At 41.0% G+C, this 26,938-nt stretch overlaps 1 protein-coding gene across 3 annotated transcripts in view; it reads right to left on the reverse strand.

Moving 5' to 3' along the window:
- Nucleotides 1–26,938, reverse strand: part of TGFB2 (transforming growth factor beta 2) — an 85,749-nt gene that overhangs the window by 15,705 nt on the left and 43,106 nt on the right. For all 3 annotated transcript variants that reach the window (XM_079108119.1, XM_079108117.1, XM_079108118.1), the window contains one exon: nucleotides 17,124–17,287. In XM_079108119.1, the coding sequence (XP_078964245.1) occupies nucleotides 17,124–17,287 (164 nt within the window). The remainder of the gene's footprint in view (nucleotides 1–17,123; nucleotides 17,288–26,938) is intronic.

The raw sequence follows: 26,938 nt of genomic DNA on the forward strand, positions 1-26,938 counted from the left end.
AGGTCTTAATCACAACAGTGGTTTCCTTCAACTATTTCCTTCAGGACAAAGTACTTCACTATCTTCGTCAAGCCCTTTTTCCATATCCTTCTTAAAATTAGTTTCTCAGCAAACTCCAGATAAAGTCTAGCAGTATATAGAGGATATCCAGAATGGACAATGCGGACCCAGGAGTAGCTGTGTTTCCCTTGTTCTGATCAATATTTTTAATACAGATGATTTCCTTTTGGCAGCAGCCACATCACACCATTGAGTCATAGCAATTTTTTTGTTCTTATACACAGACTGTCATTATGTTAGATTTTCCAAATCCTTTCTGTAATGAGGGAATAAAGAGGAAGAAATAAAGGAAGGCAAGCAGGAAGGGAAGATTGGCCTCCAAGTTTAGTCTGCATCCAAACCGTCTTAGTAGCTCATTAACACAGGTTGCTGAGCCCAGTCCCAGAATATTTAGTTAATAGAATGAGGTTAGGACCCAAGAATTTGCATGTCTAACATGTTCCCATATGATGCAGAAGCTGCTGGTTCAGGGACCACTCTGAATGACACTACTGTAGTCCATACTTATGTAATTCTTCTTCCTCCTCTTCCCCTTCCTCCTCCTCCTCCTGCTCCTCATCCCCCTCCTCCTTCCCTTCTCCTCCTCCTCCTCTTCCTCCTCCTCCTTCTTCTTCTTCTTCTTCGAAACAAATGCAAATGATACCTATGTCTGTGTTAATTTTGAACTTTATTATTTGATCTCTGAATTTTAAGTTTGCTGTGGTATAAACTAGCTTTGTAGCCACATAGTACTAGTGACTACATATCCAATGTCTTCATCAAGCTGGAGATGACAATGTTAAATATCATAAGGCCAAAACTAGAAACTGTTCCTGGATCTTCAGTTACTTCCTTCCTGGTTGACTGCTTCTTTAGTTAACACTCTGTGGCAGATTTTATACAGCAAAGAAGAGTGGGATTTCACCAGTTGAAGTGATCTAAGAGGACCATTTAGACCAGGAGTCCACCCACCTGGGTCATTGACCATTCATTCCATTTCCTCAGTGGTCCCTTAGGTTCTCTGAAGAATCCATACGGCTGTGTCAACTGCTCTTGAAGATTGTTAACATGGTGGAAGGGTTCAGAGGCTCAGGAGTCAGGCAAACCCAAGCTATTGACGAATCCAATTTTCAAACCTACTCTGTACATTTGTTGAGAGAATTGCATGTCCCAGAGTAGGCAACTGTACATATCAGAGTGTTTGGTATTCAATAAAGTGACTGATTGCTATAATTATGTTCCTTACTTGGTCAGAAACTTCCAGAAGCTTTTAATGCCTAGTGCATACACTCTTAATTGATATAATATATAACTGGACATCAACCTATCATCCTACACTCACCTTTCATTCTGGAAAGCCCAAGCTAAATAATACCCCCAAAACATGTATTATAGATTCCAAAACCTGTCTTTAGATAGTAACCTTATCAGAATGCTTCCCTTCTTCCTCTGATATTTGCCTTTAAAACAAAAAAAAAAAAAAAAAAAAAAAAAAAAAAAAGAGAAAAGAGAAAACTTGAACCAAATTAGGAAAAAAAAAAAAACCTTTCCATTCTCAAATTCAAACTTCAAGTCCAACTTTTCAATGAAATGCTTACTTTCATTGTAAACTAAAGTCAGATTTCTTTTCCTAGCTCCCCACACAATTATTGGATGCTGGACCTCTGACCCCTTGCACACACAAATCATGTGGGGAACTATGTATAGATGTAAATGTCTACTTCCTCCAGTGGGTTATTAAGCTCCTCACAGATGGAGAGAAACAAAAACTTAATTAAATCTCCACAAACCCTTATATTCTAGTTTGCTGGCACTGGCAGATAAAGAATTTGCATTCACTGATTTAATCTTAGAAGAATCTGACACTCTGGGTTGAAATTCTGATACTACTGAAATCATAACTCACAGAGATAGACACACAAAGCACACTCCTGGGCTTACCTACAGGAGGAACAAATGACCCTTCAACACACCACGCCAGCATTCATACTCCAGAAGGCTTTCAGTGATTGTGGAGGAGTAAAAAAATAATAATGCCAGAAAAATTATAATGATAACGGAAGCTAGAGGTATTGAAATATTTAACATGATCAGTTAATCTGTTCATTCATTCATTCATTCATCCTCTGAATAACAGCTGAGCATTTGGTATGCACTGAGTTTTCATTTATTCATTTGTTATTCATTTATTTTATAGCTCAGTTTCTCCAATTTAGTTCAACAAATATTAAAGATGAGATGTGAGCAAAGCATGACACCTAAATCACAGGACAACGAAATGGTCCCTATTCTTAAGAGAGTTCACTGAATAGTAAGGGAATACGAACATCTCAATAAGACTTTAAAGCAATGTATTCACAGAGACAGGACATCTACTCAAGCCCAGGGAAGTCAGGGAGTTTCCTGGAGCAAGAAAATGATAGAAAGAGTCATATCAATATCTGTTAAGACTGGCAAGAATCCTGGACACCGAGACAACACAGTCCAGGTAATAGAGATAACTGGCCCATTAGACAGGGGGGCAAATAAAGGCACCCCTTTCCATTCAGTGGCCTTTCATCCTTTCTTAACTTGATACTTGTGCTTATGGAGAGTTTGCCTGATAGGCATGGGGTTTCCTTATACTGTAGTAACAAAGTACCACAAGCTGGATCACTTAAAATGAGAGAATGCTATCTCTCATAGATCTAGGGCCTACGAATCAAGGTGGCTGAATGATGCTCTCTTTGAGGTCCCTAGGAGAAGGTCCTTGCCTCCTTCTCCTTCCAGTTCCTGGCTGTTTGCCAGCCATCTTTGGCAGTCCTTGACTTCTGTCGCGTGACTCTAGTCCCTGTTTTCATCTTAGCATGGCCTTCTCCTGTGTGTCTCCATCTTCTTTCTTTCTTTTTTTCTTTGGTAATTGGGGATTTAACCCAGGGGCACTTAATCACTGAGCTATATCCCCAGTCCTTTTTATTTTTTATTTTGAGACAGAGTGTCACTTAGCTGCTTAGGGCCTTGCTAAGTTGCTGAGGCTGGTTTTGAACTTGCAATTCTCCTGTCTCAACCTCCCCTCCCTGAGTAGTTGGGATTACAGGATAGTGCCACCAGGCCTGGCCACCTGACCTTCTTCTTAAATGAATGTCAGTCATATGATTATTTAGGATCCATCCTCCTCCAATATGACTTTCATCTTAACTAATTACATCAGCAATGTCCCTATCTCCAAATAAGGTCACATTCTGAGAATCAGAACTCCAACATATCTTTTTTTTTTTTCAACTAACTACCCCCTAAGAGTGGGTATTCACAAATGATGCTGTGTCGAATATGTTCTGAATGCTCAGTCTAACTATGAAGTCCTTCAGGTAAAGGAATGTTCTTTCTCTTTCTTGTTACCCCACAGAATCTTCTCCACAACACCATACACAACCCCTGCTTGGTAAATTCTCATCAACTAACAGACCACATTAGAAAGACACACATAAACAAATGATAAGCCCACAAATGCTCTTTTACATTGATAGACAAAAACTTGTAATTTTATACGCATCCATTTAGTCCCCACAGAGATGACATATGTCAAGAAGGACGGAATCATCAAATAGTATTGTCGCTGCCCGCGGCAACAATCCCGCGGATATTTGTTACCGCCTAAAGCAACAATTGTGTGGGTATTTTATCGGAGGTGGACTGGAACTGAGCTACTTCTATTATCTTTCTCTTTAGTGCGCTGCTTTCTTGCTTGTTCGCTAGTTTATAGAGGAAGAGAGGCTTACTTGCTTTTAGAGGAAGTTTTAGAGGAAGACAGGCTTTGCTTAGAGCTTAGAGGAAGAGAGACTTTGCTTATAGAGGAAGTGCTTAGAGAAAGAGAGGCTTGCTACACTTTCAGAGAGGCTACTATTATCAGAGGAGCTATTTCTTAAAGGTCTACTGCTTCTTCTTAGAGATGCATCCTGCATCCTCATCCTTCATTCTGCTAGCTAGAGGTATGGTTTAGTCCTGTGTTCTGCCATCTGCAACCTGCATCCTGCCATCATTCAGAGGTGCTGCTTATCCTTGGTGCTTCCTATAGGTGTGTGTCTTATATACCTAAGGCAGCCAATCAGCTTAGGATTAGCACAATTGAAGCATGCCCCTCGGTACCAATCAAGAAAGAATGAGGAATATCTGTTGACCACTAGCGCAGAGGAGACATTAATTAATCAGGCAAAAGTAGTAGACCATGCCGTGTTAACACTAACTATGCGCCACCTCTTGGCTCAATGCCAGCCGCCATCTTAGGGTTACCCAAATATGTCTTCTGCACAGTATAGGAAATTTTATGCTGCATTTTACCCTTTCTACGTAGTACATCTTATTAAGACAATGATAGTGAGGGAGAAAAAGCAAGAAAGAGAAAGTGGGACCTTACAGAGAACCAGAACTGGGTGAGACTACTTATTCTGCCTTGGCACTAATGTAGTTCTCTCTTCTTCCTGTATAGTGTAGCCTGCTGGATAACACAGGCCACTTCAGGCCTAACAAACCAACATACTGCAGGATCAATCTTCAGAAGTGGCTTAGCAGACCCAGTACTTACTTAGCTTCTACCATCACCATGTCCTGCAGTTGCCATGTTTCCTTTGTAATTGTACCTTTCTAAGATGTCCTAAATAAACCTGGCAAGAACTTCACAAGAGCTTGCACAGTCAGCTCTTATGGAATACACATGAGTTTCGGAAGAAGGAAGCAAGTGAAAAATGCAGCCTCTTTGGACCTCAGAGAGATACATTATTAGGTCACTGTATTAACTCTCTTCACAGTACATAGTTATGCACATTGATAAGTATCTATATTATACATTCCTATGTGCAGCCATGATCAAGTAGAGCATACATAGATCTTTAATGACCTTTATGGGAATATCACTAGATATATCTTCAAGATACACACACATGTACACACACACACAGAATAAAGTCTCTTCTGCAATGAAACACCTTATAATTACTTATCGTTTCCTTCTTTTTTTCATTCTTTACAGATAGGCCTTTGTGATAACAGCATTTGTGCATAAACAAGTGAATTCATTTCCACAGGTCTACAGGATGAAGGAGTCCTTTGTGTGAATGGAAAGTCTCTCAATAGTGTTCATAAGACCATCATACAGAAATGACACAGCGGAGAAAAAGACTCAACTGGAAGAAGTTCCTCGGTGTGGGCAAGAAAAGAGATTGTACAGTACAATGTGTAATGGTGAAATTTGAAGGAAAACTAAGTCATGCTAAGATAAAACAGGGACTAAAGTCACGTGACATCATAACACCCTTCTCCTGGATGAATTCTCAATTACCCAGTTGTTTCCTGTCATGGAGGGAGAGTCTCTGTAGCAAGTGTGAGAGTTCTCTGAGGCCATATCTTCTGATCTCTTTATGTGACCTCCCTTTCCAATTCCACCCTGACTTTAACATACATATGCTTGAGGAACACCTTTCAAACACTTTTTTCCATTCACCTAACTCTTATGACATATATAGCCTACACTAAATTTAAATCCCTACTAACATTCAGCCAAACACTTTAATTCAGGGGGTGTTGACTATATAGTAATGAGCCTGTGTAGCTTTTCTACAAATATACAGAGCTTGTGAGTTACTATATTAGTCTGTTTTGTGTTATCATAATAAAATACCTGAGGCTGGGTACTTTATAAAGAAAAGATGTTTATTTGGCTCATGGCTTTGCAGTCCAAGCTTAGGCAGTCACATTTGATTGACCTCTGGTGAGGAGCTTCTAGCTACTTTACAACATGGCAAGTGGCAATGTGGTGAGTGGCATGAACAGAAGAGGACAAAGGTGAAGTGGTATGACTTCACAACGATGTGCTTTCAGGTAATTAATGCAGTATGGATGATATAACCCACACTCACAAGACAAAAATTAATCACATTTGATGCAGCACCTTCAACAACCTAATTACCTCCTGCTAAACTGTACATCTGAAAGGTTCCACCACCTCTTGCCACTGTGACACTGAGACAGCCTCCAGCACACGAACCTTTGGGGAATAATCTATATTTAAACCATAGTAGTTATTCAAGAATATCAGTTTCATTAACTTATAACTTTATTTTTAACCTATTATCTACTAGAATTAGCCATGAATAAATAATACAAAATGGGTAGATATACACATTTCTTTCTTCATAAATATAGACAAGAGATATCTTTTAAAAATGTAATAGAATTTCCAAATTATAACAAATGAGTAACATTTCTTAAAAGAATTTCTTCATGATGCTCACTTCAGCAGCACATATACTAAAATTGGAAGGATACAGAGATTAGCATGGCCCCAGTGCAAGGTGACACACAAATTCACAAAGACTTCCATATTTTTTAGATAAAGGGGAATGAAGGGAAGGGAGAGGGGATGGAAATAGGAAAGACAGTAGAATGAATCTCACATTACTTTCCATGTTCATATGTGAACACACAACCAGTATAACTCCCACATCATGCACAACCACAAGAATGGGAAGTTAAAATATGTCCAAATATAATCTACTGTCATGTATAACTAAAAAGAACAAACAAAATTTTAAAACCTTCTCCATGAAGTTACATATTTATCATGACAAGATTCCTTGTACTTGAATATTTTGAAGTTTTTCATAAATTCACTCAAAAACATTTATTAAGCACCCACTACACAAGAACCATTTCAGAAGTTTTCTCCAGTAGTAGTGGAGATAACACCATAAATGGCCTAATGGTGGAGCAGAAGATACAGTATAAATTATGAAGAAGAGTATCAAAGGGTGAAGTGCAGTGAAGAGAGGGGTTGGATGTGCTGGACAGAGACCTTGAGAAGTCACACAGGGAAACCAGGGAAGGTTTCCCTGAGCCCAAGACATTTGAGGAGAGACCAAAAGGAATGAGGGTGTGAGCCATGTGGGGAGCTAGGGACAAGCACTGATGGAGGGGTTGGCAGCCACAAGCCTCAGGAGGAAATGAGCTTGGAGTGCTTGAGAAATTGCAAAGAGGTCAGCAAGTGGAAGCCACATGAGTAAGAGAGGTTACAGCCAAGGAGCAGGCGGAGGAGGGACAGGTGGAGACGGCTGCCTAAGGCACGGTCTGTGGGATAAGAAGCCATCATAAGGATGTGAACAGGGGGCTTTTAAAAGAAGTTTTATTTTATTTTTTAAATGCTTATGGGGTACATGTTTTGATGCACGTACATTTGCAATGATCAATTCAGAGAAATGGACATATATATCCATCACCTCCAACACTTGTTTATTTGTGATGAGCACATTCAAAATCCTCTCTTCCGGTTGCTTTGAAATCTACAGTAGTTGATCTCCCAGTAGGAGAGTAGAATAGTGGTTACCAGAAGCTGGGGAGGGGAGGGAGGCTGGTAAATTTATACCAGATAGAAGGAACAAGTGCTGGCGTTCATTGCACACTAGGGTGTTTATAGAGAACAGGGGATTTTGATCAGAGCAACATCTTCTCAGGGATTGCTGACTGCTAAGTTACCAAAAGCTTCTAAGGGAAACAAGAGAAAGACTAAGAGGTCATTGGAATAGCACAAGTGAGAGACAAGAACTTTTTGGACAAGGGAGGTAGCAGCAGAGATGTGGGAAGGGACTGGATTTCAAATATATCTAACAAAAACTAGGAAGATGGACTTAATTATTTGTCTATTTGAACTATTTGCTTAGAACCTCGGCCACTTTCAAAAAATCAACACTACCTTTCAAGCACCGAGGTTCATCTCTGCTGAAAGAATTCTCGAGAATGTGTTAGATCTTTTGAATATATTACAAAAATATATTCTGATAATCGTTGGCATAAAAAAATAAGCACATATCCTGCCTTGGAAAAGATTTTGCCCTGGCGGAAATTACGGAAGGACAAGAGGATGGGGGAAAGAAAGCTTACTGAAAATTGATTCAAAAAGCAAAGAATCCAGTCCATTGGTGTGGCGGTGGAGTAGGAAAAGATGGTAATGGGACAGGGAATGAGGTAAAAAGCATCACCATCAGGGCCAATCACTCTGTAATGACTCTTCACAAAGAAAAGCAAGATACATCACAGCCCCCAGCCCATGTGGCTCCCCTTAGAGTCCTGAAAAAGCAAACGGAGCAATAAAGTGCCTTACGGCTGCTCCCGTAACTCTGCACTTTTCACTGATAACAGGAAACGAATCAGACCTTGTCCGATGCGAAATGATTGACACTCATGGAGTAGCTTCGTAATCATGAGCCAACTCTGAGGGAGATGCAAACTGTGTTCTAGAGGACAAGATGAATTCTGATAATAATCCACTGCTTCTATATCTGACATGCCACACTTTATATATGTGGTAACTCAGTAGACAAAACAGCTATCTCTATTCCACGAAGAAAAATGGAGGCTCAGAGAGATGAGTGATTTGTAGAACCACAAAGCTAGTAAGTAAAAAAGGTAGAAAGCTAATCCAGGGCCTACTGGTTGCAAGTTCCCCTCCTTTCTCACTCTGAGTTGCTCATCAGCAACTGAATGAGACCACCATGAGTGGAGTGAGTGGAAAATATTCTTTAAGGTGATCCTGAAGCAACTACTGGGAAAGTAACCAAGAACCCAAACCTAAAGCAATAGGGGATAAGGTGAGGTTTCTTTCAGAGATTTTGAGCAGACTTAAAATATAAGATATTGTTTTGTATGGAAGTTCAAACTGGATGCTTTGGAAACTGTAAGGATAATAATAATGACAGTAAACTGTTGAGAAGGCAGACACTATGCTGTTTCCATGCATTATCCCTATGTCTTACAAATTCAAGTAGATGCTTTTGTCTGAATTTCATTGACTTGTGGATTGACTCAGTAATAAGGCTTCCTCAGATTCCCCAAAGGGGCAAAGTCATGCCTTAAACCCACACAGAATCAACTCTGCAGCTTCTTTCTGTTAGAATGTTGAAGTGGCCCCCTGGGTACTCTTGCCTCAATTGGAGTTCTGGCTCTGCCTTTTCCTAGCTGCATGGCTTAGGCAAGTTGCTTAACATCACTCTGCCCAAGTACCCTCATTTATAAAATAAGAGTAATAGTACCTACCTCATAGAATTATTCTAAAGATTAAATGAATGTGTGTGGGGGGATGTGTGTGTGTATTTAAAGAGAGAGAACACTAACAATATAATGCCTAGCACACAGTAAGCATTGTATATGTTATCAATAATCCATAGTTACTGGGTCATACTATGAAAAGAGAACAATAGCATTAGCTATTATTGCATGATCACTATTTTTCTTTGAATAAAGTGGGGAAGGCCTCTATTCACACTACTCTTGGGGTCCCATCTGCTCACAGGGTTAACAGACTGAGTAATGTCATAACCCAATGCAAATGGTAACAACCCAATCTCCTTATGAGGCAAGACTACCATCTGATCAGTTCAAAAAACCCCCGAGATATTAATAGCCTTGTACAAACAAAGTGTTTATTATACCTCGTGGTTTTTTAAGTGGTTTCTATGCTGTGTACGTCTCCAATGTGGCGCCGGGGTTAGGATCAGTATTAAGGGGATTGTATGCCATAAAATTCTGTACAACAGGAGTACAGTATGACTTTTTTTTTTTGGTAGCACTTTTTGCAAGTCTAATTTAACAGACAGTTTTTTTGGCTGACCTCTTTTTATTTTACACCCCCTTGGGCAATATGAGAAATGAAAGCTGAACTCTGTATCGCTGTCTATGTGTGTGCTCCCATGCATTGCGGGGAGGGATGTCATTAACCCCACTTAGAACTGTGATCTCTGACATGATAGAAACCTCACCTTTCAGTTCTAAAGAACTGGGGTCTCTTAAAAAAGCAGGCCCTTGGCCATCTAGCTTGAACTTTCACCATAAAGCCTTAGGGATGCGCATTTTAAAATCTTTTGCAGAGGTGGTTTCTACGGAATGCCAGAAAAGGCAATTCACTCTTCCCTACTGAAATTGTTGTTTACTTATTTGCTCCATAAACCTCAATTCACCCTTTCATCCTCAAATCTGAAAAATCATTTAGTATACAGTTGGAAGCCAAAAAAATAAATAGATATAAATGACTTAGGATTTAGCCACTATTTTATATCTTTGCAACTGATTTCCTCTAGAAATGAGATTTCACTGCATTTGAAAAGCTGGTTACTTTTAAATGTATTTAAAACCTGGATTTAAAAGCTACGTTTGAAAGAAAGAGGTCAGAGAAAGCAGGAGGAGATTTTGTTTTACTCTCATTTGTCAAAGTTCTGATAGAGTGATCTGCAGAGAAGGGAGTTCCCTTGCTAAGCTCTCAGTGGTGCTGAAGCTGGGTGACCTACTTCTCTATAAAAATGAATAGTGCCAAAGTCTTTGAAGGCCACAGTCAAGAAATCCAGGGTTCTTTGTAAACCCACTAAGTTTGTTTCATCTCAGCACATTTGTCTTCCACTGATGAAAAGCCACCCATCAGCAGAGTGTCTTCTGTTAAGCTGTCTGGTGCCAACATTTGTGGATTCACATCAGCCTCACATGAGAAGGGGACATTTTACTAGCTCTTTCTCTTAATGTAGTTTGATATATGAACCCAGTACATCACTCTACTTCCTCAGGGATTTAGTTTTGCATAATTTTGTTCAGCAGTCTGGAACTTATAAGCTAATCTTAAAAATGACCTGGTAACTGATTTTCACAGATCTGTCAATCAAAGACTTTCCTCTGCAGGAATGGCAGGGACAGAAGTCAAATCTAAGATGGAAAGAACTAACACATGTTGGGTGCCCACTCTCTACCTGGCAACTATATACCTCGTTCTATTTCACTCTCACAATCAACAGTAAGTGGATCAGGAATTCTTCAGAAAACTTAGGTCATATTTCCCATGACATTGAACACCACACCAGGCGGCTTCTTAAAGGATGAGTAGGGAATACAGAGGTAGGCACAAAATCCCAACAGTGAACACACTGAAACACAATGAAGATATGCACTCTCATTAACTAAACCTACACTTCTCTATCTAATCTATTCAAAGATCCCTGCAATAAATATTGTTGGGCTCAAAAGAATCTTGATTCAGGCAGATGACTCAGCTGCTCTTTGAATTATGTCTGTCTACTCAAGGAAACTAACCAAACTAGCAAATTACCCCCCAAAGTCTCAGAACTCCCACTATGATTTGGATATGGTTTGAGTATGTCCCCCAGGGGTTCACGTATTAGGAGCTTGGACCCCCTGTAGCAGTGTTGAGAGGTGGCGGAAACTTTATGAGGCAAACTTTAAGAAGGTTGATAGTCAGACTGACCCCTTCCCTTCACTCTGGCTTCCTTACTTGTCTTTTTCCCTTGCATAAGCTCCTGTCATTGTCCTGCCACAAGGCAATGTAGCCAAGGGCATCCTCACCAGAGCCAGTGGCATGCTATTTGGAATTTCAGTCTCTATAACTGAGCTGAATAAACCTCTTTTTTTGGTAAGTACCTCGCCTCAGTTATTTAATTATAGTTACAAAAAATAAAACAAAACGACAACAATAAAAAAAAAAAAAATCAGATGACTGTAACTCCCACTCTGTTAAGAATAGAATCTCAGGGATTTCTCTGGGTTCTCCAGATTTTGCTTAGAGTACCTTGGGCATGTCCCATTGGTGAAAAGACTACACTGTTGAGGTATAGTTTACTGGTCTGTTCTCTCACCAGACTCTGAACAGAAAGGCAGAAGCTAAATCTGGTTTATCTCTAGATGGCTAGAAGCAGGTATGGTGACAAAACAAGGAGGTATTCACTTTGGATTTTCCAACTGTTACTCTACATTACACAGTGGGTCAGGGCAGCATTAAATATAGCTGCAACTTCCTTAATACACTTTCCATTGAGAGATGGGGTCTGTTTTCTTTCCCTTTGAATCTGGGCTGCCCTGTAACTCATTCGATCAGTAGAGTAAGGTGTAAGTCATATAAGTTCTGACCTAATTTTAAAGAGGATTGGCAGCTTTGACCTTAGAAAGCAGACTCCTGAGCCTCCACAGAAGCCACACAGAAACACCCTGAGACCAAGCAGGGAGAAAGAGGAGTCCTGCTGAGCCTACCTTTCTGCCATCCAGGTGAAGTTCCAAGCATATGAGCAAAGTCATCAATCAGCCTACAAACCAGCCACCTGGATGCCACCAAGTGGCCCCAGATAAAGCCTACATGGAACTAAAGAATATATCAGCCAAGCCCTGGCCAAATTTCTGACTGTGAGATGAAATTAAAAGGGTATTATTTCAGGCTGTACAGTTTTTGGATTTTTTTTTTTTAATTAAGCAAATACCTAATCAAAACAGTGATAAGAATCCTAATGTTCTCGAGGTGGTAAGGTAATTGAAAATAGGTGTGGAAAGGGTATGGTTTGGTGAGAGGAAACTATAAAGTCCTCTGAGATTAGAAAATCTAAACATAAGCATTATTTGGTGATCCCAAAGAATTCCTTAGAGCCACAGGTTATGGATCCCTTAGACAAGCCAGTAAAGTCTCCAGGCCTCATTACTTCACTGTACAGTGGAGAATTCATTGCAGTCCAAGGTAGCAGGTGTCCTCGCTCATCATACAAGTGATGATCAACTTGAAAAAGATTTGCCTTTGTATTTTCCCTCTATCTTATAACTCCAGTCATGATTTTAATCATAAATATAGAGGCAAGTTAATCAAAGAAAGATGTGTTCGAATTTCCAGATGGGCTAAGCAGTACTGAATTGTGGGTTTGAAACTACTCCCAGAGAACTGGAGTTTTATCTGAGCATATTTCAATAAAGGCCGCCTTTGTTATAAAGCTTTAAAAACACAGCAAGAAGCCAGGCTCAGTGGTGCATGCCTGTAATCCCAGTGACTCAGGAGGCTGAGGGACAAGGATTCTAAGTTCAAAGCCAGTCTCAGCAACTTAGTGAGGCCCTAAGCAACTTAGCTAGACCTCATCTCAAAAAATAAAAAAAGGGCTGGGGATGTGGCTCATATTTCCTACATTATTGACATACATTTGAAGACATATCTGGACCATGGAAGTACAGGCTAGTTAGGCTCCATTAACATGACAGAGGTTATGCAAAGCAGGACAGTAAGATTTTATTTTACTACCTTTCACTGAAGTTCTGACAGATTGTATTATAAAGAGAAGGTAGTGAGAACCTTGAGTTCCCAAGTTTGTTTGTTTTATCCAAACTCAGCATGACTTCAACAAAAGCTCAGGTTCCTAAATCTCCCAGGTAGGGAAAATGAATAGACAAGACAAACCCTGATTCACTCTCAGAGATGCTACCTTAGGCTATCAATCTAGTATTATGACTCTAAAAAGAATACCAGGACACATTGTATAGGACAGAATGACCCCAAAAGCTTGGGATAGGTCTTTGATCTTCCAATGCTCCCCAAATGAGAATGGGGAGATGCAGTTCTAAAGAAGAGAAGGATCACATCCAAAAGACCAAGAGCATTTGTTTAAACCACATCTGTCCAGAGCAAACTGTCCTTTTTCTTTCTAGGGAGGATTAGAATCTTCTGGAAGAGAACTGTGGGTAGTCCTTGTAAAAGCTCCCAGGGATTCCACAATTGGGGAGGAAGTACCTGTGCCCACATATAAGTTCACACACTGTTGCATACCTGGGCAACCCCGCCCCAAGTGCACGCACGCACACACACACTCACACACACACTTATCTCACCCGGCTTAAAATCAATCATATGAGAAGTCCTAATAAATCACTCATACAACCATCTCAGCACCCTAAGAACTGATTCACAGTCTCCCTAACTTCCTCTAGGGAGTAGAATGTCAACTATATGGCAGTAATATAGTAATCAAAGGACATTTAAAAACTTCAGAGACTTTGTTCTACTGAACAGTCAAGCTTTCCAAATAGTTGGAGATCTGCCCATTTAAGCACCAAGCCATTTTTTTTTCAAAGTAATATTTCAGCAATTCTGGATATAAACCTTTCTAAAATTTATTGCATGTGTTCAGTTTTCCTGAATATAATTTAGCCTCACCTTCATAATTCAAGGCTGTTATCACGAGCATCAATTTCTGTCCTGGGACTATGAAAGGGAGTTACTTTATTACTGAAGGTTACAAAGACCTCCAAATGGCAGCTGGAGGCAAGTTGAAAGGTGGTGAACAACAATCCAAAAGTGGGACTCCAGATAAAGAAATCAGAAGCAGAAGTCAGAAACCAGGTAGAGAGCCAAGCAGAAAAAGTAGAGGTTAACTGTAAACAGAGTAAGATTTAGCAAAATCGTCAACAGGCATTGCTTCCATGACTTGATTTCCCAAGCTAGCATCACTGTGGTGCACTGGCAAAAATCTCAGGTCTAAAGGATCATCTCTGTGGCTATCAGGGTGACTTCCTCTATGTTCCCTTCTTCTTCCAGGCTTCTAACTTCTTGTGGTCCTAGAGATAATCCAGAAGTTGATAAAGGACTCAGTTGCCTTTCTGATAACTCTGCTATATGAGTGCCTGGTCATCTTTTATTGTGGTCAGGAACCTCTCTAACTTATTTCCTGGACATCAGCTATGTTTCAGGAGGTGATGTTGCTGCAAATGAGTTCCAGATAGATTAGAAGTTGTGATTCTTCCTTATTTTTCTGCTGGAGCTATTTCCTAAAAGATTTCCATATTCAGTGACAGTGACCATCATGTCCTTGCCTCTTAGAACTAAAAATGTTCATCTTGGCTGTACCCTTTCCAAATGAGAGACTCAAATCCAAGCAGGTCTGGTTGCCTGTGTCATGGAGCAACTTCTGAGAAGGGACATGTCTACTAAAAACTCACCAACCTCCTCTTATTTTACCAGCCTCATTGGATGCATCACTTTCTGAAGCTGGGATAGGCTCTGGGAGAAGGGAAGTCATTAGCAAGCCTCTGGCAGAAGCCACTCATCAGAGCAAAGGCCAAGGTATCAAAGAATAACAGTGATCTAGCAATTTATGTAGCAGGCAACAAGAATTAAGAGACCCTGCCTTCAATTTACTGAAGCCACATAACTGAAACAGCATCAAAGAGAATGATCCATAATACAGTCATCAGCACAGATGGAAATTGAGTGATTTAATTGAAAAAAGAAGGGAAAAAATAAGAGATGTGGGAGATGTAATCATGTTTGTTTGTTTGTTTGAATCACCTTGCAATTTATCTGGCTACCCTTAATCTGGCTTCTTTTCATAGAAACCCTCTTTGCTTTCCCTTCCAAACATCACTCCACCCTCTGGCCTAGTTTTCCTTATTTTTCTTCTCTTTTGGCTCTTACTGAGGGAAAGAGGAAGAGAAAGATTTTCTATGAACAGCATAGTTACGTGGTGAGGAACAGGAGGACTTTGGAAGCCATAGATGGAATGGTGTCCCAGACCTGCCACTCCCTAGCCATGTGACGCTGGCCCAATTACTTAATTTCTCTGTGACTCAGTGTCTCTGTAAAGTAGAGAAAGGATAGAGTAGTAGAAAGAACCTCTGGTAACACCAACTTCACATAACAGTTGTGTCACCTGACACACTTCTGACATTCTCAGCACAGACTGGGACACACAAGGACATACTACCTGACATTTCACTGGGTGGTAGAAGTCAGGGCCTGGCCACCTGTCGCACCTCACAGTGCTCTCTCAGAAGACGCATCAAGATTTAAAGGTCTCTAAGCAGAGGTTCTTGAAAACCCATTTTAGTAAGTAAGAATTATTTTTCATGAGCATGCATATCAACTAGTACTTTAAAACTGTTTCAAAACATTAAACTTATTCCTGAGATCTCACTTACAACGTTGATGTAGGGTAATTCCCATTTTCATAATAAATATAAGGGAAATTCTTAGTCTTGTTATGCAGATTTCTCAATAATTGCATGGAGAACAACCAGAGGTTTCTGCACAAGAGCATCAATTCCTTCATCTTCCTCGAATAAGCCTGCTTTTAAATCACATTGTCATACATGCCTGTTCCTTAACATTGGGGATCCCAGATTTGGGTCCTTAATCCTCTTTAGTCTCCCTCTCATATTCTGTCTGGAGGGCAACCTTCTCTCCTCACCTCCAGGTCCTGAGCACCATGTGCCAGGTATCCTCAATAAACCTGTGAAGGCTTTGTCATTTGGGTGCTGAGGACATAGCTCAGTAGTAGAGCACTTTCCTAGTATATAGGAGGCCCTGAGTTTGGTCCCCAGCCCAAGTCTCTCCTTTTGCCAAGAATGACCACCCTTCATCCTATTTTAATATATCTGAAGCTTCTTCTGGAGGTCTCATACAAATGTCACCTTCCTGGTGGATCTCCAGGGCACACACTATTTACATGACACTAGGTTGTAGGTGGTCTGTTAAATTGGGATTTACTGTGCATAAGAATCATCTGGGGATCTCCTTAAAATGTAGATTCTGATTCAATAAGTCAGGAGTGGGTCTGGGATTCCACACTTTTCACAGCTCCAAGATGGTGCAGAAGCTACTGTCTTGTAGACTCCACCTACGTAACAGGCTTTGAAAAACATAGCTGCAATCTCAGGATCTAGGCCTGTCATCATCATCTTTTGACATAGTCACCCCACCAACTCTACTGGGAAGATGAGAAAAAGGAGATGACATTTTGGAGAACAGAGGGAGTTGGGGGAGGAGGGAGGACTGAAGAGCACGGGTAGAATTAGAGAAGAAAAGGAAACTGAATGAAGTTAGCAAAGAGATGAGGAAGCAAAGAGAATAAGAAAAGGAGCGAAAGACAACAGGAAGGAAGGCAAGAGGAAAATAAGGGACAGCCACAGAATGAGAAGCGGAGGGTCAGCTGACTTCTTCCTTTGGGTGGAATCTGGCCTTAGTATCTGACTATCCAGATGAGGGACTTGGCTTTTGGACTAAAGCATCCCATAGGTGAAAAACTCAATGCTACTGAAGTAGTGTGCACAGAGCTTGATAATCTACTCTAGTGTCCTTCCTGAGTGATTAGGACCAAGCTATCACTCGAACCGTAATAACCGAGAAGGATTTATATCACTATTGTGATGTATAGAATAGTTTATGCCAGCTAAGAAAATCTAAAAGAGTAGAAAGTCTTTTATCTGAAAAACTCAAACTGATCACCTTTTCAAAGGACAGACCCCCCCCCAAAAAAAGTTACCTGATACAGTTCAATCCGTTGTTCGGGCACTCTGGCTTTGGGATTTTGCAAACGAAAGACTCTGAACTCTGCTTTCACCAAATTGGAAGCATTCTTCTCCATTGCTGAGACATCAAACCGGACAATTCTGAAGTAGGGTCTGTAGAAAGTGGGCGGGATGGCATCTGTAAAGAGTTAGGGCAATCATTGAATGATAAAACCCACTCTGCTCTGGAAAAAGACCATGGTGTAAGGTAGTGCCCCCAAACCATAAGGGAAACATCTACAGAATGATTTTATTTCTAGTGGTCAATTTACTACCATTAACAATTCAACCAGAACAAAAACTAAAATAAACATGTGCACTTGGTTACAGGAGTAGCAGATTAATAGAGATTAACAAACCACTTCCAACTATACTGGAGGGCGTGCAGCTAACCCTGTCCTTTGAAGGTTCACAGAGTGGTGGAAAATCCTAGATGGTTATGAACTGGACCAAGTTCATGACAGTTGATGCCTGGAGAGAGCTGTCGGCCTTTCATACACTTTAATCGGATGTGCCAAGAAAATAGCTCCTAATGGCAAGCAGTTTGCCCATGTATTTTTTTCCTTGAAAGTTTGGCATCCAAATAGTCTACTTTTATCCAGGCCCATGTATTTCATCTTTTTTGGCTATAATAGTTTGGTTTTTCACACACGTATGACCAAGTTATGGTGAGGAAATCTAAATAAACAGAACCATACTCATAAGCTGGCTATACCAAATCCAGTTTCAAAATTCTTTAATATTTATAAGTCTGTTGATAAAAGGTAATGCTAGCTAATAATAAGAATTAGCACAAATTCCCCCAGCCTGAACCACGTAAAAGATAGAGTTGCAGAGAGTGCACAATTATTTCAAGCTCATGGGTTGCTTAGAGTTTTGCTGTTCGTTTTTAATAATCTGCCATTGCCTTTAAATATGTAGTTGAGGCTAGCCCAGAACAAAAACCAGGTCAATTCTAGTCCCATGCTTTCATAAATACAGCATTCATTTATTGAATACCAATACTGGACCTACCACTTGACAAATAGGTTTCTACAATCTTCCTCCAAAATGGGCAAATCTATCTTCCCTATTCCAAAGCACTCCATCAAATCTGGTGGCTCTATTTCTTTCTACCCTTTCTTCAGTTATGTAGCTTCTTTACAAAAGGATCATTTACAGTTGTTTGTTTCTTTACAAGCATTTTTATTACTTCTGCATCACGTTTGTTTATTTTTGCTTTTTCTTGTGAAATTTTAAGAATCTTAAGGGCATAGACTTCATTTGCCAGGTCTTTTTTCCCCCCAATATTCAGGACAGTGCTCTGCATACATGAAGTTCACCAAATATCTACAGTTTGCATAGTTGGTCATCAATGCAAGTCTTGAAAGACTCAGGCATCTGGCTGTTGGCAATGCTAACTTACTAAATAAACAAGTCATCTTGTGAATCTTAAAATAGAAACGAATACCTTTCATGATTTCTTGGGAAATCCATGCCCTGATAATTATTCTTAAAAAAAAAAAAAAAAAAAAAAAAAAAAACCAGGAACATACCAATATTTCCTCACCTTAAGAGCTCTACATTTCCCCCCTTGTGGCAGATTTCCCCCATCCTTTTCCCCATACACTTGAGAATCTCTGGATTCAGGTTCCTGGAGAAGCAATGAATTTCAAGCCATGCTGTACTGCTTGACGCTGGTTTATAAAACTACTGTGTGAATTGGGGCTTTGTAGCTAGTGAACCAGAAGTTTTAGAAATAAACAAACAAACAAACAAAAAAAAAACCTCGAAAATCCAAAGCATGCAGATTTTGGAGAAAAGAAAGTATTCATGCAGACACAGCGATGAGCCACTGCAGTCATTGCCACTGCGAAATAGTCGGTGGGCAGTTTCAGGATGGGCGGATATTGAAGGTTTTTGGAGCCCCCTAGCATAGCAGTCTGAAAAGATACTGCAGAAAAGAAATAAATCTGTTTCTCTCCTGGAATATGCCCACCCAGTGACGGGAGAGGCTGGTCCTATTCTAACCAGCTCAACCCAAAACAGGCTGGATGCCCGGACAGAGAAGGCTGGGCAGGGCTGGGGCCAGGCCCTCTGGCTTTGCACACCCTCTTGGCCAGAACCTTCTGCAGGCCGAGTGGCTGCATTCATCTTCACTTATCCTCGGCATTAGACAGCAGAAGTTTCAAACATCCTTTGAAAGAGCATCCTGGAAGAGCAAGGCTAATTTAGCATGCTTCCTGTTGTTAGCAAGAGTAAACATCGTGTTCATTTTCTTCTCTTTCTGTGGATCCCCCACAGGCCTGTTCTACTTCCCTAAACACCCATCTTTCACGCCCGCCTGCCTCAATCTTATCCTTCTATCAAGTTTGTAAATAAGTGCTCTTGAGATTTATTTTTATTCTCTTTTGTGTTTATTAAACTTTGAACAATTTTTTCCCCTTTGTGGTCTTCTGCCCATATACAACTCTTCCTTTTTATTGCTGCCTTGGAACATGAGGTCAATTTTGTTTCTTCTTCTTCTAAGTAAATCATCCAATGATCCTGTCCTAGGCTTTTGAAGCTCTGAAGGGGCGTCTGCAAATATTTACAGGAGTAGCTTGATAGTTAAGTATGGTTGTTCTGCTTTGCTCCCTCCACATGGGCAAACAGCCCCCCTCCTCTACAGTTCTCAGAACCATTTAGGCAGTTTATATTTCAACTGCTGAACAATACAAACCTGCATTTGGGGTGCTCTTGTAAATGGAAGCAGTTAATGCACAAAGTGAAAGGACAGCTGAGCAGCCCCCACCAGCAATCCCATATTGAAGCAACCAAGCCAGGAGGAAGCAGCCGCCTTATCCATTCCCTGATCCAGCATGCAAGACCACAATAAAAACTGTTGAACAAAGAACTCCCATTCCCAAGGAACAGTCTCAGCTGTCCCCTGCTGTCATTTTCTATAGGTCATAAGTCCCTGCTTCGCTGATGGACTTGACCAACTTGCCAAAAGTCTCATTTGGATAAATAATTTTTTTTTTTATTATGAATTACTCTGACCTAATCTGTGACCCTACCTAACTTCAAAAATGCTTTTGGATGCATGGTGCTAGGGAACGAAAAGAGGCCCCTCCACAACCAGTCAGGAGGAGCAGGCTCATGCCTCACAGTGCCAGAGCAGCAGGATAGGTGTTTAATGGCAAGGACGGCCCTGATTCACCCACTTAGTCTTGGAGGGATGGAGCTTTTTCCTCTGCTTCCTCCAAGAACTCATCCCCCACCACCTCCCGGAATGGGAGTTCTCTCTAATGTCCTCTGTAATTCCAATCCCAGTTCCAATTCCACTGCCAGGTGGTCAGGTACTTGTGCCTGACCTTTGCCAGCTTATCCGCACTCACATCCTGGCCCCCTTCTTCCTCTCAATTTCTGACCCACTTTTCCAGTTCAATCAAACTGATTTTCCTTTAGCGCTTTGGTTTCATTCCAGCAGGTCAATTCTGGACCTCCTCCCATACTTCCCCATGTGCCTTCCTCTCAGGGAAAATGTTGCACATAGAAGATTCTAGAATGTCATCAAGTGAATAGTGTACCCCTCACCTCAACCCTGGCCACACTCAATGCCTGAGAAATAAAATTAGAGGAGATGAGAGGTAAAAAGAAAATAATAATAATAATAATAATAATAATAAGGAAATCTAACCAGCCATTAATTTCCAAAGTAATAATGTACAGAAAACCTGAACTTAGAACTTAATCACAAACGTTAGACATGATATGTATACTAAATTATATCTGTTTCAAATAATTTATTAACTTATTTGTTCTTCCTACAGAAGCACCTTCAGATCCAGAATCTTCACTTATAGTTCTTTGGTTCTCTGCTGGCTGGCTTCATGGGTATGTGACCAGAGAAGGGACACAGGATCCCCATTCTCAGAAAGCTCCATGTATGAATTTAATGCTCTGTGGTCACCATCTTAAAATCCTTAATTTTATCTTTGAATTAATGTCTTGGAACTGAAGTTTTATAGGACCAAGAGACATGGCAGGGGCTTAGAAACTCAGCTGTTATGCTGCTCCAGCTCCTGGGATTCTGTTTCTTACTCCTTGCTCTCTGGTGTCTCCAACCTTTCCTGGCCTCCCAGTAACCACTGCCATCCTCTATCACCCCAGGGTTAGGCACAAAACCCATGCCATTTCAAGGCAGGGCGCGTTGGCAGCTGTTCCCACCCAGCTAACAGAGCCTCAGGGCATTCAACGGGCATCTCAGTAGGAGTATGCCTCTCCCTGACTCTTAATCTAAGTACCAAGCATGTATCAGTGCTGAGTTTGCAATCCCATGAGTAGGAGCAGCCTTTTCATTGGAAAGGGAGATGTCTGAATTCATGAAACATCAGACTGATAGCTGGTGTCGGGGGGACCCAACTGCTGGCAAGCTGCACACTCCAATTGCCTGTGAGGGTCTCTCTCACTCTGGAAATATTCTCATGCCCAAGGGAGCACAATATCAAATAGCCCATTAAAAGAAAAAAAGAAAAGCAAGAGATCGTGAAACAAAGCAAAAACTTCATATTCTAGAATCTTCAATAGCATTTTTGTCTTACTTTTTTAACAACAGGCCTCATGTTCTCATGTTGAAGGAAGGTCCTGCAAATTTTGAACCTAGCCCTACAGCAGTCACACAGAGTTAGAAGATCTTAATACAGCAAAAGATCTTTAAAGCTAATCTCAATTTGGATCCCAAATCAACCAGTGCTTAGCTATGTGACAACAGGGACATCACTTGGCTTTTCTCAGCCTGCTTGTTCACCTATATTTTCAGGTAAGTAGGTATTAAATTGTACTGTTAGGAAGGTGGAGTGCTGGATCTAGCCAAAGTTTCTACTAGGTTCCTTTTTGTCCCCCTTCCCACTCTGCAGCAAAGCCACCAAGTGGTCACTGGATCTTCTGTGAATGCCCCCAGCATGGCCTGATAGACTTAAATAGAAGAGGAGACAATGAGCAGAAGCAACTGGGTGTCCTGGGTGGTATATAAATGACTCTGGGTACTAATTCCTGGCCCCCAGCATGGAGAGGAACAAGTCACCAAAGTTCTCATAGCTCCCCAGCCCCACACTGTCCTTTAGTACCCCACCTGTTTTACTGAAAGGTCAACCCATCATAAAGGGGAACAAGAGGTTTCTACCTCCCAGCAAACATCTCTGCACGAAGCAATTCCACCTTCACTGCAACATTCTTATTAGGACTATTTTTTTTTTTTTTAATAATAAGTTGAAGAAAGATCTTATAACATCACCCATACGGGATGAGCTCTGTCAGAGAATGTAGATGTGGCGCTTTCGAGAACTATCCCAAGAATGTTCAGAGCTCAGCCCTTAGGCAGGCCAATGCTTCAATCATGCGACTATCATTTATTCCCTGTTTGGTTGGTTACACCACTAAATTGGCAGCAAATAAAAGTGTGTGACACATTGAAATGCTTAGATCAAGGATTTGTGAGCATTTGCTGATTTTGCTAAAGCAGTGGTTCTCAAAGTGAGGTTCTACATCCACAGCAATGGCCTCACCCAGGAAGCTGTGATAAACGCAAATCACCTAGAAGAGTGGGATGCACCATCTCACCAAGAACCACTGTGATAAAAGATACTGGTTGATTCCTGGCTGGTGAAACTAGTGCCAGGTAAAAGTAAAAAACAGATTAGGAGAGTCCAGGAGGTAAGAAGAAAGTGACCTTAGGATCTAACAACAGTTTTCTTACAGTCAGCGCTGACCTGAACTCCCAAGGGAAATCTGACACTGATCTCAATGTCCCTGGGGAGTTTGTGAGATAAGCCAGATAGGTCAATAGTTCAGAAGATATGCGTATGAAAGGGATTGATAGTACTGTGGAGCTTTTGTGTACCTTCCTGCCTGGTGCATTCACCATCCATGTGATCTTCAAATCCAAGGGAGTCTCCCTGCCCAGGGAAAAGCTGCAAGAGTCTTACAAAGAATGCAGTGCAGGTTCCTGTTGTTGACAGTGGACATAGGAATCCTAGGTAACAGTATTTCTCATAGAGTGAGGCTGGTGTTCTGCATTTTAGCAAATTCCTTAGGACATTCTTAGGTACCCTAAAATTTGAGCACCACTGAATTAAACAGAAGAAAGAAGGACAAAGGGGACTCTTAACTTTTGATCAGATGTTATACAAAGGGAAATAAAAAATAAGACAGAGAAAAGAGGAAGCTTCAGCAATGCGGGAGCCCTGAAACTCATAAAATAGAAAACCAGGATTCCTTTGGGATTTGCATAGTTGTTCGCCTGGACTGCACACTTCAGTAGAGGGGGGACTTTGAAAAGACTGATGCCTGGGTTGGAGCCCCACAAAGTCTGGTTAATTGAACTGGGGTGAACTTTTTGAAGTTCCTCAAGTGATTCTAACATCCAGCCAGGATTGAGAACCCCTCAGGAAAAGAATGGGTAATGCTTGGCCTAAAGAAGAGAGGGCTTAGGGGCATCAAATCAATTAGGGATTTCAAAAATGTCTAGGCTTGCATAAGGAAAGGTCTTACTTTTTGTAGATTCAAGGAGTCCTATGTAGGCTCAATATAAAAAAGAAATATCTAATAATTTAGTAGAATTTTTAAAATTGGAACTGTCTTTCAAGGTAGTGAGCTTCATCTCACTGCAGTAATTCAGACTCACAAGATGTACTTTTCCCTAAAGTTACAACTGCTTTTCTTGAATCTGGTGGGAATTTGAGCCAGATGGTTTTCCACCTCACTTCTAGCTCCTCCATCACATCATTCCCATTTTGATGCTCTCCAAAAGTTGTTGTTGTCCTCTAAATCCCACTGTTAATCCAGTTCACTCGCCACCTGTATCAGAATCACCTGGGGAGCTTAATACTATCAAAGACCTACTGGGTGAATACCAGGTAATTCTTTTTCACACTCAAGTTTGAGAACTTCCGCCCTAGACGATGATGGTTTGACTTCAATGAACTTGGCCAGCCTTCTCCTCCAGTTATCCAGCATCATGAACTCATGAGGGACGGATAAAGTATGATCATTCCATCATTCCCATTATAAAAAGTATGGCCTGGTCTTACTGCAGACTCATTTTATAATAGCTTTATATCCTTCATCTCTGCAAAGATGTTTTAAATTCCATTTCAAAGATAAAGAAATTAGGAATAAGGGAAATGAAATAATTTTGGCTAAGGTCAAGGTGAGTTTGGTTTTATCATCAACAGCCCGTGGTTTTTCACTGCAATCTCCTGCCTTCTCTATGAAGGAACCCTCTGAGTGGAAGGCATGAATGCCACCCCAGGCAGAAACACCAACACACCCTGGTGCATGGTTACAAAAAAAGGATGCACAGCTGCTGCTCCTCAACTTGAGATCATCTTGACCTTGCAGTACAACACAAGACCCTCCTAGTAATGTCACTGATACTCTTCAACACAATAGCCCTGGTTCGAAAACTGGAAGCTCTCCTCTCTGTGAATATTCCCCCGCCAGAGATATTTTGCTAAGACCACGATAGACCTGTATTTTTCAGACCTTCATACATTTGTGCCTAGTGTACTATCCCCAATAGCATCTGCTGGCTGTCCTCCCCAAGCCCCTCAAATGAACAGAACAAACTCCCTATTTCTCTTTCCAGAAATGACTGTGTTTTCCAGGCAGCTCAGTAGTGATTGGTGTGGACTTTTGACACGCTTAATGAGTGTGGTGGCCCCTCATTCCTCACATCCCCGGCTTTGAGGGAAGTAGTTTGGGGTTCATTAGACATCCCCCAGAGTGCAGCAAGACAAGCAACCCACCAAATGGTTGGAGGGCAGTAAACGAGCTACTATTTGTGTGTGTGCAGACACAGCCAGTAAGAAACCAAGACAATTGTGTTTTGGGGTTTTCTGAAATTTGTCTTGGCACACTGAATATGGATTTTATTTCACTACCACATCCCAAACACTGCTGACATTCAAGTCACAGCAATTTAACACAAAATGACTGAGAAATAAACAGCGCATCGGCAGTGGTTTCTGATTTTCTCTCCGGCCATCCCACCTATTAAATGTAACAAGGCACCAGAGCATCTGAGATTTAAAGTGGAAGTCTCCAAGAGGGGGGATGGTGTCAAACTTGACATGCTGCTGGCAACGGTGAGCCTAATTGTGTCAGCATCAGCTTTTGTGACTTGGCCTTCATCGAGCTGCTATTTGAGACCATGCGTACTGTCAGCGTGAGTGTTGGGCCCCTTCTTACACGGTGCAAAAAAAGTAAAATAACAGTGGTTCTGGCCCATGGTGTTTGGTTTTCTTGAACTGTGACAGACATGGGGTTTCTAGTTTCTATTCCAAAGTTTCCATCACCCCTATAAACCCCCTCCTAAATGGAGACACCTATTTTGCTTATAGCTCCTCCCCATTTCTCAGCAAGCTCAGGGCTGTGTAGGCAATCTGGTTAGTGTGCTGGGTTTTGCAGTAAAGCTTTGGGTGCTGCGAGGGTAGGCTGATTCTTCCTATTGAGAGGCCAGAGAAGCCTCAGTGACAATAAGCATGGCAGGAATACGGCTGGATCGGCTATTGTGGGCAGGTGGATCGTGAATGTGAAGCAGCCCTTTCCAATGGCCTTTCAATGGTAGGCTTCCTCACATTTGGAATAGGCTACTGAAACAGTTTTTCTCTGCCATATTCTTTAAAGCACATAAAATTATTACCCGCCCCCCCAATTCCTATCTCTTTTCTTACCTCCATTTTCTTTCTCTCCTCTTTTTCTTACTTCCTTTCCATCTATGTTCTTGTTCTCTGATATCCAGGTGGCAAAACAGTCGTGTTTTTGTTCCATTGATGGTGTTTGAAGAGGCAAGTACCCTACCATTCATTTATCCATACAACTTTTCCAGAATTCTGCAATGGCTCCAAACTAGGTCAATAAAAGGAAAGCCTCCTGCGTTGATGGCTTTAATGAATTAAACTTGGGAAATACTTTATTTTTCTTCCTTTTTACAGACTGAGAAACTAAGAAATAAAATCTTTCCAGGATTACACCAAACATTGGCAAACTATGCATTAAAATGCACAAACCTTGACCTTCTAGCTCAACATTGGACAATCTTGCTCATCCCTGAACCAAAAGTGTTCTTATCCCAAACAAACAAACTCATTGTTCCCTTTACCAGAGTCCAGTGCACTTCCCTGCTGCTCGACCATGATTGGTGTAGACTTCTGACATGCTTAATGGGCTTCTGACATGCTTAAGTGTCTCCTTATTAGCCTGAAAATCTTTCTCTAATCTTTACAAAATTATAGCAGTGATGTGTAATGGCCAATAAGTGACTTATACTGGAAGCTTTCCTTTGTCCTTTGTGTTTTTTGTAAGCTTCTTGCTTGTGGATTTTTTTCTTTTTCTTCTTCTTCTTTTTTTTTTTTTTGGTAATGCAATTGCCTAATTATGTTAAGGCACTGTGCTGATTTGTTGTTTTGCCCTAAAGCTTAAGTTAATAAGTGGCAGGGCACACCCTGCTAGGATTGCAAGCTGTTTACCAACTTAACCAAGTGGCATGGGCTGTGATTACTAACGTGTTAAATTCATGGCTTGGGAGTGAGCAAATATGAAGGGGAGTAGATGGTCTAGGTTATCCAGGTTGCGAGAAGCAAAGCAAATACAGTGACATTCATTCTCATGTGACTCTTCAATATAGTGGAAATGAGAACACCGAAGGAATTGCCTGGCACCTATTAGGTGCACTCTCCATGTTACTGGTATCTCACTCCTTTTACTGTAATTTTCTCTACAACAATGAAAGATAGTCTTTCCCAGAAGGCTTTCTGTGGCAGTGAAT

Source organism: Sciurus vulgaris, assembly GCF_902686455.1.
Source record: "Sciurus vulgaris genome assembly, chromosome: 12".
In the NCBI taxonomy this organism is placed as follows: domain Eukaryota; kingdom Metazoa; phylum Chordata; class Mammalia; order Rodentia; family Sciuridae; genus Sciurus; species Sciurus vulgaris.